The sequence below is a fragment of the Lipotes vexillifer genome, unplaced genomic scaffold, assembly GCF_000442215.2.
Source record: "Lipotes vexillifer unplaced genomic scaffold, Lipotes_vexillifer_v1.1 scaffold1081, whole genome shotgun sequence".
Taxonomy (NCBI): Eukaryota; Metazoa; Chordata; class Mammalia; order Artiodactyla; family Lipotidae; genus Lipotes; species Lipotes vexillifer.
This window is the reverse complement of record NW_006779039.1, coordinates 438,332-455,015: the sequence shown is the minus strand read 5'-3', so window position 1 is coordinate 455,015 and position 16,684 is coordinate 438,332. Positions and strand designations below refer to the sequence as shown.

The window sequence follows — 16,684 nt, the reverse complement described above, 5'->3', positions numbered from 1 at the left end:
GGTTCAGCATCTCCTGTCTTTCAAGGCCCTACGCGACGGGGCCCATCCCTTTCCCCAGGTACAGCTGAGGCTCAGGGGGCTTAAGTGACCCTGCTCCTGGCACAATGCCCACTTAGAGTTGGTGTCCGGACTTGAACCCCAGTCTGTCTGCCTCCAGTGCCCCTGCCATGCTGAACTGCTGCCCTGATGCCAGATGGCATTTACCTTTTACCTTCAGTGCAAGCAAGCGGGTCACTGAAATTGGATCGCTCACGTAACTGGTAAAGTGAAATCCCCCAAGCTGAGAAAGGCTAGTCTGAAAATAAGAATGAGCTCCTTGCGGCAGCTGGATTTGGCATTTCTGGTTTAAGATGAATGCTCAGTCCTTCTGTGGTAACCGCTACCATCCACGGAGGTGCGATGAGCTAGTCAACGCCATCCAGGGGGTAACGAGTGTTTCCCGAGGCTCAGCTTGGCCATCAGTAAAACACGGCAAGTTCGCCCTGCTGGGAGCAAGAAGCACGTAACTCCCTCACCACGGGGGCCTCAAACACTCGCCTCTTCCTCTCTTCCAACTTCTCCTGGCCAAGTGACCAGAGCTGGGTTCTTAGGCCTTAAACTGAATGCGGAAAGGCCATGGGAAGGAACAGCAGAGCTGCTGATGTGCCCGTTTGGAGGCCTCGTCAGTGCATTTTGGCTAAAAGAAGAATGCCGTGCACAGAGCAGGGTGCTGGGAAGCGGGGCGGAGCCAGCGTGAAAGCACGAAGGCGGCTCATTCCCCTCGCCCAGCGGGCCTGTGGTGGTCTAGGCGGGGCAGGGCCTAGGACAAGAAGAGCCCACGAAGCTAGTGAGCCCCGCCGCTCCCGTCCATCTCACTGGCAGGCATGGGGTCTGGAGACAGCACTGCTCATATTCTGTCCTGACACAGCCCCAGGTTTGAGAACCATGTTAGCCCCCAGGAAACAGATCTGGAGACTCAGGACGAGGAGTCAGGCTTTCGTTGGCTCTGTTTGGAACAGAGGGCTCTGGAGGTCCCCATGCGTGGGGTTACAAGTGTGGGCTCTCTAGCCGGACTCCCTGCTCTGGCCCCGACTTGCTGTGTGACTGTGGGCAACTCTGGGGACTTCTCTGTGTCTCAGTCTTCTCAGCTTTAAAGAGAATGGTAACAGCCCCTACCTCTGAGGACTAAGACAAGAAAAGGCAGGTAAAGTACCAGGTAGCATGCTCAGCCCCTGGGCACTGGCCAGTGCTGGCTGGGAAAGCAGCTCTTGGCAGCAAAGAGCATCCCGTCGGGGAGCCCAGCCTCTTGCCTCTGTTGGCGGAGATCACCTGAGCCCCTCCTGACCTGGGGAGCTTGGCCGCATGCGCTTTCTCCCGGACACTTTCTCCAGCCCCACCTAGGGAGTCGGTCGGGTGTGATTTTCACGACCCTAATCATTAAGGCTTCTCTCTGTGAGCCAGCTGGTCTGGCTCCGAAGCAACACAGTCAGGCTACACATGTTCCCCACTGAACACAAAAGAAACCAAAAAGGCTCACAATGTTAGATGGTGACACGGCTCCAGGCTGAGGATCTTTCCTGCTAGGATAAGGGCTCCAGTGCTGAAGCTGGCACTCCCCCAAGCCAGCTGCAGAAGTCCACGAAAACAGCTGGCAACAGGCCTATAACAAAATCAAACCAAAGTGCTCCTGAACTGTGGACAAGGGCTGGCCGCTCACCCTGGCCACCCCCACGGGCGCTCCCATTGAAGGACCGATCCCTGGCGTGGAGTACTCTGCTTGGTGATGCTTCCCGAGACCTGGATGAAAAAGACACGGTGTCTCTCCTCTGGGGACTGCCACGGCCATGGGCATCCAGGGCCCTCAGCAAAGAGGTCAGCCCCCACCGGGAGCTTCCCTTGGGCCACATTCCCAGACAAGCACTTTACGGCCACCTACTCCTTGGCTTCTCTACAGAAGAAGGAGGCAGAGTGGGACACGGAAGAGTCCAGAGGACAGTTGGGGCAAAGCTTCCCGGGGGCGGGGGGGATAGTGACTGAGCCTTAGGACCTGTAAGAGTGGGACAGGAGAGCAAAGGTGGGCAGGGAAGGCCAGACACAGGCAACAGTGGGAGTCAAGGCCAAGGACGCAGAGTGGGCCAGGAGTTGCAAGCACTTTGGGGCCCGAGGGACACTGAGTCTAAGGAGGTAGATGGAGCCACAGCTTACGGGCCTCCAGAATCTTCCGAGCAAGTGTGAACATGATCAGGCCTGCGTCATAGCAAGGTAATTCTCAGAGAAACGGATGGTTTATTGGAGCAACCAGTTTAAGAGTCAACTGTACGAGTTCGGACAACGAATCAAGAGGGCCTGAACTTGGGGAGGCCTGAGAGCAATGGAAAAGAGGAAGCACGAAAGACGGTATTCGGGGCAGGGAGACATCTGACATGGTTCCCAGGGATCCCTGGTACCCTCCGCAGCCTGTAATCCCCTGCTGGTATTCACATCTTCATGCTCGCGTCTAGTGAACAGAATACTGCACACGTGATGCAATGTCACCTCCCAGACTAGGTTATACAGACTGTGACTTCTGACTTGCTGGCACTCCCCCTGCCTCTCTTGCTGGCACATTCTCTCTTGCTTGCTCTGATGAAGCCGGCTGTCATGTTGTGAGAGGCTCTATGAAGAGGTCCACGTGGCGAGGAACCAAGGGACGCCTCTGGCCAGCAGCTCATGAGGGACCGAGGCCTCAGTCCAACAACCCACAAGGAACTGCTTCCTGCCAGCAGCCACAGCAGTGAGTTTGGAAGCCAGTCCTTCCCAGTTGAGCCTTAAGATGACTGCAACCTTGTGAGAGACCTGGGGCCAGAAGGCCCTGCTGAGCTGTGCCAGGATTCCCAGCCCCCAGAATCTGTGAAGTTACGTATGTGTCTTGTTTTAAGCAGCAGTTACGGGCTAATTTGTTACGCGGCCATAGGTAACTAATACAGGCGGGGGTCAGAACAAATGAAAAGTGGGAACTATGATAGACACTGCCCAGGGAGAAGTGGCTGAACTGAGTGATTGACAAGACTGTAGGAGATGAGCGAGACATCATGGGGATCTTGAGAAGAGCACGGGCTCTGGAGCAAGCCCGCCTGCCTTCAAGTTGCTGCTGGGCCTCTCGCTAACTGTGTGACTCTGGGCGAGTCATTTCAACACTCTGAGCCTCAGTTACTTTGTCTGTAAAACGGGGATGGTAAGAGTAACTACCTGACACGTCTCTGACAGTTTCATTTAGGACCTGCCTCAGCACCTGGTGCAGGGGTGAATGGCACGCTGCCGCTGCCCAGCAGACGTTTGCTGTGACACTTCTAGAAGGCTCGGTGTGCAGCCTTATGCCAGCTGGGAGAAAATTTAAATGCTTCAGTGCAGTTTCCTTGCATCCTATGAAGGCTTCACTGGTCCTGGGTGAGGGAACGTGCCTCACGGCCCAGTTCTGTGTGATTCTGACTCGTCTGCCCTGGTTCCTTCCCCTGGCGGCAGCTTGTGGGTGAACTTTTCTCCCAGGGAAGCTAAGCAACCTGCACGGGAACTGAAACCATAACCTTGACCTCATGAATACTGCGCTTTGACTGCGCAGAGTAAGTTGGCTTCAATAGACTTTTCCAGAGTGAAGTCCACTCTCAAAGAGGGCTACAGCCTGGATCTGCCTCCAAAGGCGGCTCTCAATACCATGAAACATGGTTCTTATTTCCAAAACCAAGGGACGCAACCAGAGGTGAGATCGGCTTACCTGTCTGGGCAGAGAAGGCATGGAATCCGAGGCCACCGACCGCTGAACACGCTGTGGCTGCTGTGTCACGTGCTGCAGAAGGAATGAAGCAGCGTCCGGCTGCTGCTGCAGCTGCAAGCTGGCTGTGGCCGTGGACGAGGCCGTGGCAGAAGAGGCCGGCGTCAGCGTCGGCTGCTGCAGGTAGTGGAGCAGGGCAGGCTGCCGAGACGCGGCGGGCACCGAGGGCATCTTCGGGGGGCCCGGCTCAGAGACGAAATGTGACAAGGGCTTGGTGTGGCCGAAAGTAAAAGGCTCCGGGGCTCCCGGGCTGGGGGCAGCCAGCCCCTGCTGCATGATCAGGCTCAGGGTTCTGGGTGAGCTGGTGGCCATGGGCTTGAGGACGGCACTGGCTGACGGAGGCGGAGGTGGCGGCAGCTGCAGCTGCGGCTGCTGCGGGCCAAGAGGATTGCTGGTGGGAGTGAGGCTCCGGATCAGGGGACACTGTGGGGTGAAGGACTGCTGCGGCAGGCCGGGGCTGGACAGCTTCTCTGGGCGGTAGGGAGTGGAGGACCCCGGGTTGCTGGTGGGCAGAGTGGATATCAGGTGCCCTTGAGGCTGTTTGATGGTGGAGGACACCAGGTTGGCAAGGATGGAGGGCTGCGGGCTGAACTGCGGCTGCTGCTGGAGCGCGGGGCTGGGGAGCTTCTCGGGGGCATAGGTCATGGCCGGCCCCAGGGCAGCGCCGCTGCTGGGCGCCACGCTGGACAATAAGGCATTGGGAGAGCCCTGCAGAGCACTCGCCGGCAGGCTGCTCGATGACATGCAGGACACCATGAGGCCCTGAGGGCTGAACGGCTGCAGTGGCTGTGGCGAGGGCAGCGGGCGGTAAGGCGGGGAGAGGCCGGGAAGAGGCAGGCCAGACCAACTGGGAGCGGGGCCCTGCTGCTTCGTACTGCAGCCCTGCTTGCTGGCCGCCAGCACCTTCAGCTGGTGGGCGTGATGCCACTGAGGCACTGGGAGCGGTGGCAAGGCAGCCGCAGGGAGCGGAGCCTGGGCCTGGCTCTTGGCCTGTGATGTTGAGGAACTGGGGGAGACCATCTGCTTACTGGTGGAGGGAATGACGTAGCTGATCCCCACAGAGGAGGGCGGGATTTGAAGCGACACCCCAGGGACCTGGCTGCAACTCGAAGCGAAGTCCTTGCTGGAACCAAGGCTCTCCAAGTGTGGCATCTGAACCGCAGGCTTGGGAGTCACGCCTAGGGTTGCCGGGGGGTGATCTAAGACCAGCGGTTCTTCCGGCTTGCTCCCCAGGATTTTTTCAAGGTCGAGCTCACTCGGAGAAGGTTCTTGAATTTTTGTTAGCTCCTCCAGCAGATCTTGAAGCTCCTGGTCCACAGCAGGCACAGTGTTGGTCTTGTCATAGTAAGAAAGAGGGGGGCCTTTCAGTCCCATTTCCGCAGTTGGTGGCACCACAAACGGTGAGCCCATTACGCTGCCGTTCATGGGGTTATTTTCGAGTAGTAATGAATGGCCAGCTGCTCCCATCGCTGCAGAACCAGGGTTCATGGGTAACGCAGGAACCTGCAGCTCTGCACAGGCTGTGCTGGGATGGGCGCCGGGGCCCATTGAAAGGGTGACATCTTCAAGGCATGGTCTCTTAATTTTATTAGGGTAACCTCCTTCGGCCATGCCTGAAAGCTGGAAAGTTTCTCCTTCCTGCCTCCTCTTAATGGTTCCCTGTGGCTGGAAGAGAAAAGAGGGGTGGGAAGGAAGGGAGGGAGGGAGGGAGAGGGAAGTGGGGAGGCAGAGGAATGTTTATAAAGGCTTGGCACATTAAAGCCATTGAACAGGAAATTTGCAAGATAAAACAGATCTCTCAGTTTCAAGACTTAGAAAGAGTTGTCAAAACTATACAATACAGCCTATTTTTAGAACCATGATGCTTGTTTTTTTGTTGCTGTCTTTCATTTAGACTGCCGCCTTACAGTTCAAATAAAGCATTATGCTGTCTCTACACCAAACACTACAGAAAGTCACGCGAAGGATATTCTCTGCCCACTTAAAGGAGCTTTTGGAGGGCAAAGGAGAATCGCTAAGAAACTTGCAATTCCCACCTGTCTACTGGTAACCTGATTTTTAAAAAGGAAAAGCGTGACGTAGACAGTGAACTTTTAGGTTGCTTCCCTGTCTTGGTTAAATGCATCAGGCTCTAGTGGGAAAATGGGATGAAGCAGAGGCTTTGGAGGAGTGACGCAGATCTGGCGTGTTCTTTTGGGCAGCTGTCTGAGAGACACTGTTTAGAGCGTAACACAACTGCGTAACAGTAACTATAGCATGGTTCCATTGATCTGTACACGCACAGACACACACATGTGCATGCACATACACACACATTGCTATGAGTGCACAAAAACACCTTGGAAGAAAGTATATGCAACTCTTTGGAGTAGTCATCTTTTGGGGGTGACTGGAAACTCACTTTCTATTCTCTGTATTTTTCTATAGAAGCTTGTTTTTAATGGAATGACTTACAATCCTCCACCAAAAAAGTATAAAGCTATCTAATTAAGAAATGCCTCTGTGCAGATGCATCCTCAGGTCGGGGAGATAGGAAACAACAGGAAAAGGCCCCGATCTGTGATCTGCACTTGGGGGAACTGCCCGCCATTTATAAAAGCCTAGCCTTTGGGAGCAAATCAAAGAAGTTACTAATGCTGTATTTCCTACACTTTCAAGGCTTCATACAGTCATCCGTGGCTGTCTTGTAAATGACCATGACCTGCAGTGAAGGGGAAGGGAGTGGAGTGGAGGATTATGTGTGGGCAGAGATGGGCTTGGAAATCACCTAAAGGCCAGCGCTCTACCAGATACATTTCCCCTGAAGCACTTTTGCACGAAGAAACCTCTTTCCAGCTTTGAAGTCTTACTGGGACATCCGGTGCGGATCCTCTGACATCCCCTTACGTTTGCCTCACTGGAGGGTCAAGGCGTGCGTGAGGGCCACCTACTAGCATGACAGTGGTCATGACTCTTACAGCAGAGTGAACGTCAAAAGAGATCCCCTAGGGCTGCACATCTGGAGCCTTGGCACCCGTCAGATGCACTTAGAAACCCCCAGATTCCCAGGCTCTCCTACCACAGCTGAACTGCTTGTCTCCTCCGGGCCGGGGCCCAGGAGCCCAAGGTTTGTTACAGCTGCCTGGCTGGCTCTCAGTGGACTGCCAGGTTGACAGCATGGGTGCAGGCAGGATGGCCTAGGGCCCTGGTCCCGAGGCAGACGCAACCACTACGTATTGGCCTCCACACTGAATCTCTTGAGTTCTGTTTCTTCATTTGTAAAATGAGCGTCATTTTAGTTCTCATCTCACGATGCTGCTTGGACTATTATGTGAAACGGGACAGACTCCATGGCACCTAGTGGACCCTCATTAACTAGTAGCCGGCATTACAGAGGGCAGATCTGGAAGTGCTCTGGGAGTCCAACCCTGGCCTTTAAAGACAGGGAGGGACCCTGAGACCCTGGGATGGGCAAGGCTTGCCCCGAGCGGCTCAGCTAGAGGGCCCCAGGGCCCGGGCAGATCCAGGGGCCTGCCACCGTCACTCAGCTGTTCCCTGACCCGCAGCCTCCATCCTCCCCCACTGACCACCCCATCCCTGCAGAAAGGGCTCCCCCTCTCTTAGCGAGGGGACTTGCCTACTCCTCTGCCTTTCCTTGTGAGATGTCCACCACCCAGCCAAGGGCACTTTGAGGGGCAAGTCTGCCACCAGATTCATCTGAGGCCCGACTACCACAGGGCAGGCAGGAAGGGGCTGGGGGCTGAGGTAGAGTAGGCAGAGGGAGAGGCCTCTCCAGTCATCTGCTCCACTCTCCCACCCAGGAGTGCTCACTAGGTATTTGGCCCACGGCAGGTGCTCAGCAAACAAGCTGAATGAATCCATGGACCAATGAACACCAATGACTCAGCGCCCAGCGAGCTCTGCCTCGTGTTTTCCTGGCCGTTCATTCAATCAATCATGGGCCACAGAGAAGTCACTGCATTTCAGGCTGAAATTTGGTCTCTTCTACGTTCCCCCAAAGACTTAAAACAAATCCATTATATTGAAAACAGAAATGTCTAAAATGGATCAGTAAGGAACGACTCAGTGTGGGCTTTACATAGGATCCCCTGCCGGGAGTCCGAGCTGGCGGTGGCCATGCCCGAGGCGCTGTTCGTGATGTCTTGGACTCAAGGAGAGTTTAATGCCAGTGGAGTCTGCATAGGACCAGGCGGGGGGAGGATGGGCTTGGGGGATGGGAGGGAGGACAGGAGCTGTGAGTTGGAACGGCCTGGACTCCCTGGCAGATACTAGGGCTTTCATTTACTTGTTGGTCTGCCATTATCCTGTTGGGACTAAGGTGGTAGGAGGTGGGGAAGGTGGGACATGACCACCAGATGCTAAAATTGATACTGGGAACCACTGGCGAAGGAAAAGGGTCTCCAGCCCTCTGAAGTGAGAGTGTGTGCCCCCGACTTTTCAGGCCCTCAACCCCACAGCGGACCCCAGGATGCCCCTGCGAGGTGCTGGGGGCTGCCGTGCTGCTGGTGGATACCATCTGCTGGAGCAGGTGCTACCCTTGCTGTGCCAAGCCTGCAGCCGGACGCCGCTGGTGCTACCTTCCCTGAAGGCTTTGGGGGGCTCCCTAGTCGGCGGGCAGGCTGGCCTTGCTGTCCCTGGGGGTGCAATGGGGGGCGCCGGTTGACGCCGCAGTCTCAGCGGTGGGGCAGGCAGGAGCCTCTTCCCAGATTTCCTTTCTCAATGGACTAAACGAGACTCCACTTTGCCAGAGGCTGCAGCTCTGCATTTCGGATTTCACGGGGAGAGCTTTCAACAGATTGCCTAAAGCACCTTGGCCGGATGGCCAGATCCCCAGGCAAGCCTAAACAAGCCGAGGGGAGGCGGCTGTGTTGACATCTACTACGAGTTAATTTCGCCCCTAGACCCAGGCTGCTGCCATCACCGAGGTCAGCCTGTCTGGGCTGTTGGGCTTGACTGAACCCCGTGGCCACCCTTCTAGATAAAGGGCAGCAGAGAGCTTGCTACCCCTGAATGACTTCCCCTCTCAGCATCACGTTGGGGGTGGCAGGTCCCCACCAAACTTCCAGACCCTTCTAGACAGCTTTACCTATGTGCCGTTTTCCAGTCTCTGTGAACTCTGTACAGCAAGCTATGGGTCCCAGCTCCCAGCCAGCCCCTACTTCCAGGCCTTCTACCACACGTGACCCTGCCCACTCACTGGGAGAACTTTTTGTTTTGTTTTGTTTTGTTTTACCGTAAGTGAATCAGTAGCCGCTAGCAGGATTGCTAGACAACACATGTCAACCTTCACTTTTTACAGAAAACAGAATGGGTGGTGATTTGCTTGTGGTCCCACGGCCAGTTAGGGGCCAACACCAACACTAGACCCCAGGAGGCCCAGCCCTCACAGGTCCGGGTAGTGGTAGGGCGGGGAAGGGGAGTGAGGGACGGTGTCCTGGTGTCTTTTAGAAAGGAATGACTTTATCTCCATGCACCAGTGCCGGCGGAGTCCCATTTCATAATCGGGCAGACAAAGCCACCAATGTGATCCCCACGACCTTATAAACATTCATTAAAATGCATTTCAAAGCATGTGATGCCTTCTCCACCCCCTAAATAATGAGAAAACAAAGGCAACCCTTCTGATAGAGGCCAAGTTCAGCTCTGAAGTCAACATTATTTCTGGTTCTGTCTGAACAATGACATATGGCAATTCTTCCCTTTCTACATTTTTTTAGTCCAGAATGGCAACAAAAGGCAAAGATTTCTTGGGAAAAAGGGTCTAGATTATAAGAGTCCAGTCCGGGCTCAGGAAGTGGGCATGAGGAGAACATATATATATATAATATATATATATAATATATATAATATATATAATTATATATATATATAATATATATATATATATATAACTCTTTCCAAAGAAGTCTGGCAGGTTGCTATAAACACTGGATTCTGAACACTCTAGCTGGAGGTTTAACACAGACATCTACAAAAGGCCAGCAAAAATATGCACGGTCCCTCCTGGGTAAGAACGCAGGAAGCCGAAGGTGTGCAGGAGAGACTGGCTCAGGGAGCCTCGTTTTTTCCCTCCAGACAGCCCCGGGCAAGATTGTCAAAAAGCTGGAAATTGCCTGTGGCGTATTTAGTCTCCCCTTCCTCTGTCAGTAGCGCCTCCTGCGGTGCAGCCCCGGCCAATCTGCTTCTGCTTCTGCTTCTGCTTCTCTCAGTGTCTCTCACACGAGCCCACCCATGCTCCATCAACACCTTTCCTCGGTACAGTTACATATGCTCCCTGGGAGTTTCCAAGAACCTCACGCTGGCCAACTAGCTTGGATTTCAAGCCCTCTGAGACAGGAGTGTTCCCCGGTAGACTTGCTCAGAAGAAAGGAGAACAGATAAGACACGATGCAGCAGGACTGGGTTTGCAGGAAGAGAGACAAGGAGGGAAGGAGGGAGAGAGAGGGAATCTGCCTGCGTGTAGACATGGGATCAGATGAGCACCGATAACTGCCTGTACTTGAGCTCGTGTATCATTCGCATGGTTGCTTTTCAGAACGATGTCCCCACGAACTGGTCTTTCTGTAGGACAAACAGGACTTTCAGCATTTCCAGAATTGCAAGACCTGAGGCTCTGGAGAATCCCAGGGTGGATGGCAACTGCAGGGAACCCTGACTGGCTTCAAGAGGAGTCGGTTTGTCTCAGGAATGAATCTCTGCTAACAGGTGGTTTGGAGCAAGAATCTCACCCTAGGAAGAGGGGATATATTGGCGCCCTGGGCTTGCCCCGAAGTGACAGAGGCTGCACGCTCTGCAGGCAGAGGCGGGCTGGGCTGGAGGGAGGAGCATTGGAGTAGGCACTAAAAGACCTGATGGAAGCCCTAGCTCCTCCACTTGCTGTGTGACTGTGGGCAAGTCACTCCCCCTCTCTGAGCCTCAATTTTTCTTCTGTAAAATGAGTCCTCGGCCTGCCCTGGGTGCCTCACAGCATCTTTGAGGAGTGCACGTCAGAAGCAGTCACTGTCACTGATGTCACTCTGCAGGCCCTGGGTCCCAGGCTGCCCCAGTGCCCTCCAGTGTGGGCCTCGGCTTGCTCTCTGGCAAATAAGGACACATGCTCTAGAATCGGGACATGGGGTGAGAGTGGAGGGAGACGAGCAGCCTGGCACTGATGGCACCGACCTGACGGCCAGCGGTGCTGCCTGCAAAATTCCACCTTCTGCTGTTCGCCATCGCCCACCACTCTGGGCTCCACCACACTGTCTGCACCCTCAGGCTTCCCAACATGAGGGCTGTGGCTTCAACAAGCTTCAACCAGAGCAGCCCCAACAAATGCAGAAATGAGCAGACCTGGGGGTTTTTGAGAACTGTGTTCTCCCTTTCTGTAGTGTAGACATACCAGCTGGAAGAACTGGCAACTCTAAGAATGGCCCCAAACAGACAGATCATGTGGATTTAATGGGCTCATAATTCAGCTGTACCACCCCCTGAGACACCTCCAAGTATTCCGTCACTGACCAGGCGTTTCTTGAGTGCGAGCCTTGCACTCCCAGGCTGTCAGAACTGCCAGGCCCTTAGTGACAGGCCGGTCCCTCCCATTCACATGAGCGCTCATGAGGCTGAGAGCCAGGAAGAGATGTGCCCGTGGGCCAGTTTCTCTGACTGCCAGGTTGGCCTCTTTCCACTGGAAGAAACCCTGCCCCGGTTTCCTCCAAAGGCCTTCCCCTGTAGCATCATCAGTGGGATAACGATGAGCACTTGCGGGGAGAAGGGAAAGATGGAGTTGGTTTCAAGCACCTGGATTTGATGAGGTTGGCCTAGAGATCAAGCAGGTATCGCCTGTGAAGCCAGACTAGAAGCTGAAGGTCAAAGGCAAGGGCATTGTCTCAGCCCAGATGAGTCTGTCTATGCAGGACTCAGGGTAACAAGGGTCATCTGTGTTTCACCTGAATTAGGCTGACGCACCCGGAAACACGCAGGGAAGAGGAAGAGCGAAGCCAGAGCCGAGGCTGGAGTCCACCAGGGCCACTGGGCACGCCTGGGTTTCTACATATGAAGAGGGCAGAAGGGCCCTCGGAGTTCATTTAAGCGCAACTTTCTCACTTCTCCCAGGGCTCTGCTTCTAAGTACTGATACCTTGTGGTGTGACCTCTCATAGGTCCCGACCCCACTCTGAGCCTCAGTTTCCCCACCCACAAAGTGAATGGGTCCCAGCTTTGGTAAGCTGATGCTATGACTTTCTTTCTGGACTGCTCCTGCGGAGAAAAGATGAATGCTCTTGTCCCCCACCTAAGAGGGCCTCTCTCCCTGGGGTGCAGATAGGCCAAGGAGAGCCTCGTGGTTCACCAGTGTCCTTGCCATGGCCAGGAGGTGTACATCACCTCCAATTCCAGACCATGTTAAAGAAAGCACAACCTGCCCCAGACCAGCTGGCGTCAAATTATGATCTTCCCCAAATAGCTCTCCACGCCCACGCCCTCTGCTTTGTGGGGATTGAAGCTTATACGATGCGAGGCACCAGCTTTATGAAAGGGAATGTAAGGTTCAGAGAACAAAATTGCGTCCCAGGCTTCGTAAGGTTCGAAGGCCAGTCCTGAAGCTTAAGCAGAAGGGGACTTTGCTTCTGCCTGTGTCCCAACGATGGGCTAAATAAAATGGCGACAGGCTTTAGACCACGGCAGGAAGTTCCCTGCATGAGAAACCCAACAGCTGTGTAGGTGGGGGGAAGAATCCAGAGACACCCGGTTAGTCCGGTGTATTCTGGAGGTCACGTGCTTACTGAATAAGCACATCTTAGCAGCTAGGTGCCAACTTCTGGCTCTAAAATATACTAATGGCCTGCAAATGTACGCACCCTAGTTAGTAGATCTTTTGAGTCAGGCTGTTTGAGCTCTGATGCCACAGAAGCAGAGGCTGGGAGGGGACATGGGCTACGGAGCTTCAGGTCAGTGGAGAGACCCTCCCCATGGTCTAGGTCCTCTCTTTTTTCCAGCTTTACTGAGGTACGATCGACAGCTCAAAATTATACGTATTGAAGTTGTACAATGTGATTTTTTGAAAAGTGTGCAACGTGATGATTTAACATATGTATACACTGTGAAATGACTTAGGTCCTCTTTTTTTGAAATTGAGGCAAAATTCGCAGAGCATGAAATTAAGCTTTTGCAAGTGTACAATTCAGTGGCCTTTGGTACATTCACAGTGCTGTGCAACCAAGGTGGGGAGAGTTGAGGCCACCTCACAAATTTGTTATCAGAATCACATGAGCTTAGAGTTGGAAAGTGAGCGTAGTGCCTGGCATGGTGTTCATACCAAATAAACAGGCTCTCTCTTTCCACTCTTGAAAATGCAAACACATTCTTGGTGGTCCTAAAATAGCCTGTAACATAGTTACTCAGCAGCATTTGCCATTCAAGGCAGATCTGCCTTTACTCATTGGCTGCATTCCTGAACAGCTGTGTGCAAGGCTAACTTTTGTCAACCAAATCATAATAAAATGCAACAAGAATCTGCCATTGAAAGGAAATCCTCAGTAAATCCTTTTATGAAGTTAAGATCTCTCATCCAAACGTTATCTGTCTTAAAGGTGTAGTACTCGGAGGTATTGGCCTTTCTTGTAATGAATCCTAGTTTAACTTTGGCCACAAACACATGCTGATGCTCCATAGTCCCAGATCCCACAGCAACAAGAGTAGACTACATAATGAAAATAATGAAAACTTTAAAATATTCCTTTCTTTCACTGTGTGTGGAAGGTGTCTGAGATTACATCAGGGAGCATGTCATAGAACCTGAAAAATTTCCCCTGTGTGTGTGTCTGTGTGTGTGTGATGGTGGTGGTGGTGACAGTGCTGATGGTGGAGACGGTGGAGGTGGTGGAGGTGGTGGTGGTGATGGTGTTGGTGGTGGAGGTGGTGATGGTGGAGGTGGTGGTGGTGGAGATGGTGCTGGTGTAGGAGATGGTGGTGGTGGTGGAGGTGGTGTTGGTGTAGGAGATGGTGGTGGTGACGGTGGTGGTGGAGATGGTGTTGGTGGTGGAGGTGGTGTTGGTGTAGGAGATGGTGTTGGTGGTGGAGGTGATGGTGGTGGAGACAGTGTTGGTGTAGGAGATGGTGGTGGTGGAGGTGGTTGGTGCTGATGGTGTTGGTGGTGGAGGTGTTGGTGGTGGAGATGGTGCTGGTGTAGGAGATGGTGGTGGTGGTGGAGGTGGTGATGCTTGTGGTAGAGGTGGTTGGTGATGATGGTGTTGGTGGTGGAGGTGGTGGTGGTGGAGATGGTGGTGGTGGTGGAGGTGGTGATGCTGGTGGGGGAGGTGGTTGGTGGTGATGGTGTTGGTGGTGGTGGTGGAGTTGGTGGTGATGATGGTGTTGGTGGTGGAGGTGGTGGTGGTGGAGATGGTGCTGGTGTAGGAGATGGTGTTGGTGGTGGAGGTGGTGATGCTGGTGGTGGAGGTGGTTGGTGGTGATGGTGTTGGTGGTGGATGTGGAGGGGTAGTGATGCTGGTATTGGTAGTGGCCGGAGTGCTGACAGTCAAGGGGCTACTCCTACAGAGTGATTCCTTCTTGCTCCACCTCACTGTAAGAAGCTGCCCTGAGTGGGCCAGAGAAAGAGGACTCGCCCTGAGTGCGTTATTAACAGAGACCTCAAAACTGTCTCCTTGCCATCATTCGTAATTACTTTTTTCTCACCTGGAAAATTGAAGCTGAATTACCGGTGAAAACACAGGAGATTTTTGTTTGTTAAAATGCTGCCAATAAAGTAATTTTATGTCAGATTTAACTACAGGAAAGGGCACGGCATTTCTAAGTTCCTTGGCTGTCATGTGGCTTAAAAACGTAGGATGGACAGCACTTAGCTACTGTGCACTTAGCTCTTTGAAGCCATATATTCAGAAAGCAGATGTTGGATGTTGGTGTTTGGGGGCTGACTTCCTGGAGGTACTTTATATCGGCCAAGTTCATTGTTCTAAAGCCCAAAGGCTTGACTTAAAAGGGGAAAAGGAGGCAAGAAAATGTTGAGATTTTCTGACAGCGTCACACAGACAGCCCTAACACTAGACAGACAACTTTATTGCCTCAAGTTTATTATAGAAAAAGAGGCAGCTAGCGAGTGGCACTGAGCACCTGTCCACTACAGAGATGGAGGCTACTAACTGTGCAAAGCAGGGCTGTCTAGGGGGCCCAGAACAGAGATCCCCTCAGAATGAGCACATGCCGGGCGAGGAGTGGGGAACCAGAATGAGCCGGAGCTGGAGTTCCAGTGGAACACACGGTGTGAAGGCAGCAAGAACAAGAACAGAGCGAAGGAGCAGTGATGTGACAGAGTGGCCAGGAGAAGAACTGGGGGCAGAGCGCCCCAGGCAGGAGGGCAGAAGGGAGAGGCCCTGGGGAAAAGCTCTCAGCGCGCTCCCAGGACGGGCAGGTGGCCACTGTGTTTGGTGCGCAGTGAGCCAGGGGGACAGCCATGGCTCACAGAGGGACCCGCAGCCCTGGGAAGCGGGGGGGCTGTCAGATGTCTGCGGTGGGAAACCACTGGGCGGGGGGTTATACCGAGGAGTGGTCGGCTCCATCTGTTTGTAAAAGGTCTGCCTGGATGCTGATGGGAGAGAGAAAGGGATAGGTCCAGAGGGGCGTCAGGCCAGCTGTGGCACAGGAGAGGAAGCAGAATGCCTGGAGAGGTGCCAGGATCTGTGATTGTCCCTCAGGTGGCACAGAGCCGAGCACCCACTTATGGGAGGAAACTACGGCCTCAGAAAATATGATCCAAAACCCAGTGACCTAGATCAGGGGCTCGTCAACCTTCTGTAAAGGCCCAAAGAGTAGCTCTCTTAGGCTTTGCAGACCAAGTGGTCCCTGTTGCGACTCCAGATGATATGTTAATGACTAGATGTGGCTTGTGCTAATAAAACTTTATTTACAAGAACAGGCTGCGCGGGTGGGACTTTGCCCAGCCCTGACCTACAGCACAGGCTGAGCATCTTCCCCAAGGCACAGAGGTTATTTCCAAATCGCCCTCCTCACACTGCAGGGGGCCACGTAGGCCTACCGTTCCCAAGACAGTGGCAGGCAACATTTTCGGAGCTGAAAAGCTTCAAGAGTTCTACCATCGTACAAGTTAGGTGACCATTTCTGAATGCGCGAAGCACGTAGCAGTCTCAAACGCCACGTTTAACCTGCGCTAACGATGGTTATTATTACTGCCCATCTGTTGGGTGTGCCACGGGTTCCATGAAAGAGGACACCGCCTCCTCCAGAATGCCTGGCCGTCTGCTTGCTCTTCCAGCCTTTGTATCCTCGTCAACAATTCGCACCTTGTCCAGCAGACGAAAGCACACCCTCCTCCCTCGGGCCTTCAAGGGTCTCTAGGATAACTCGGCCTCGAGCCCCACCCCTTCCAACCCAGGCCTCCACAACGCAGCTCTCAGAAGACTGGGGCTGTTTCCTCCTCATTTCTGCACCCCCATAGCACCTAGTGTCGTGACAGGGCTCAGCTGGCATCTGCAGATGTGAATTAAGCCCTGGAGCAGAAGGTTTCCTACAAATGATCCTGTTCTCTTCCATTCCCAGCACAAGGCCCAGAGGCAATCGCTTTTCAGAAACTGTGATGAATTCACTAACTAACTGGCCCCGTGAAGGACACGCCTTCTCCTTCGTGTGTCTGGGCCTCCTGTGGTCAACAAAGGAGGTGACCTGGACGATTTCTAAGGGACCTCCTGGCCAAGAGGAAGGGCAACCACTGCCCACCGAGCATTTACTCAGGGTCACGAGAGTGCCTGTGTGCCAGCTGACAGCCTTGGAGGGGGGGCGACCGGCCTGGAGAAACAGCTCTGGACGGAGTCAGAAGAGGGACCGCACCCTGCAGCACCAGAGGGAGGCGCACAAAGGGGGTTTGTGAGGAAGGGCGGGGGGGTGAGGGGGC

At 53.8% G+C, this 16,684-nt stretch overlaps 1 protein-coding gene across 2 annotated transcripts in view; it reads right to left on the bottom strand.

Annotated features, from left to right (window-relative positions):
* Positions 1–16,684, bottom strand: part of MAMLD1 (mastermind like domain containing 1) — a 56,188-nt gene that overhangs the window by 31,080 nt on the left and 8,424 nt on the right. Inside the window, exons 2-3 of one of the 2 annotated variants that reach the window (XM_007452113.1) lie at positions 3,731–5,452; positions 1,517–1,639 (exon numbers count right to left, since the gene is read on the bottom strand). In XM_007452113.1, the coding sequence (XP_007452175.1) occupies positions 1,517–1,639; positions 3,731–5,452 (1,845 nt within the window). The remainder of the gene's footprint in view (positions 1–1,516; positions 1,640–3,730; positions 5,453–16,684) is intronic. The other variant, XM_007452114.1, reaches the window with a different exon arrangement.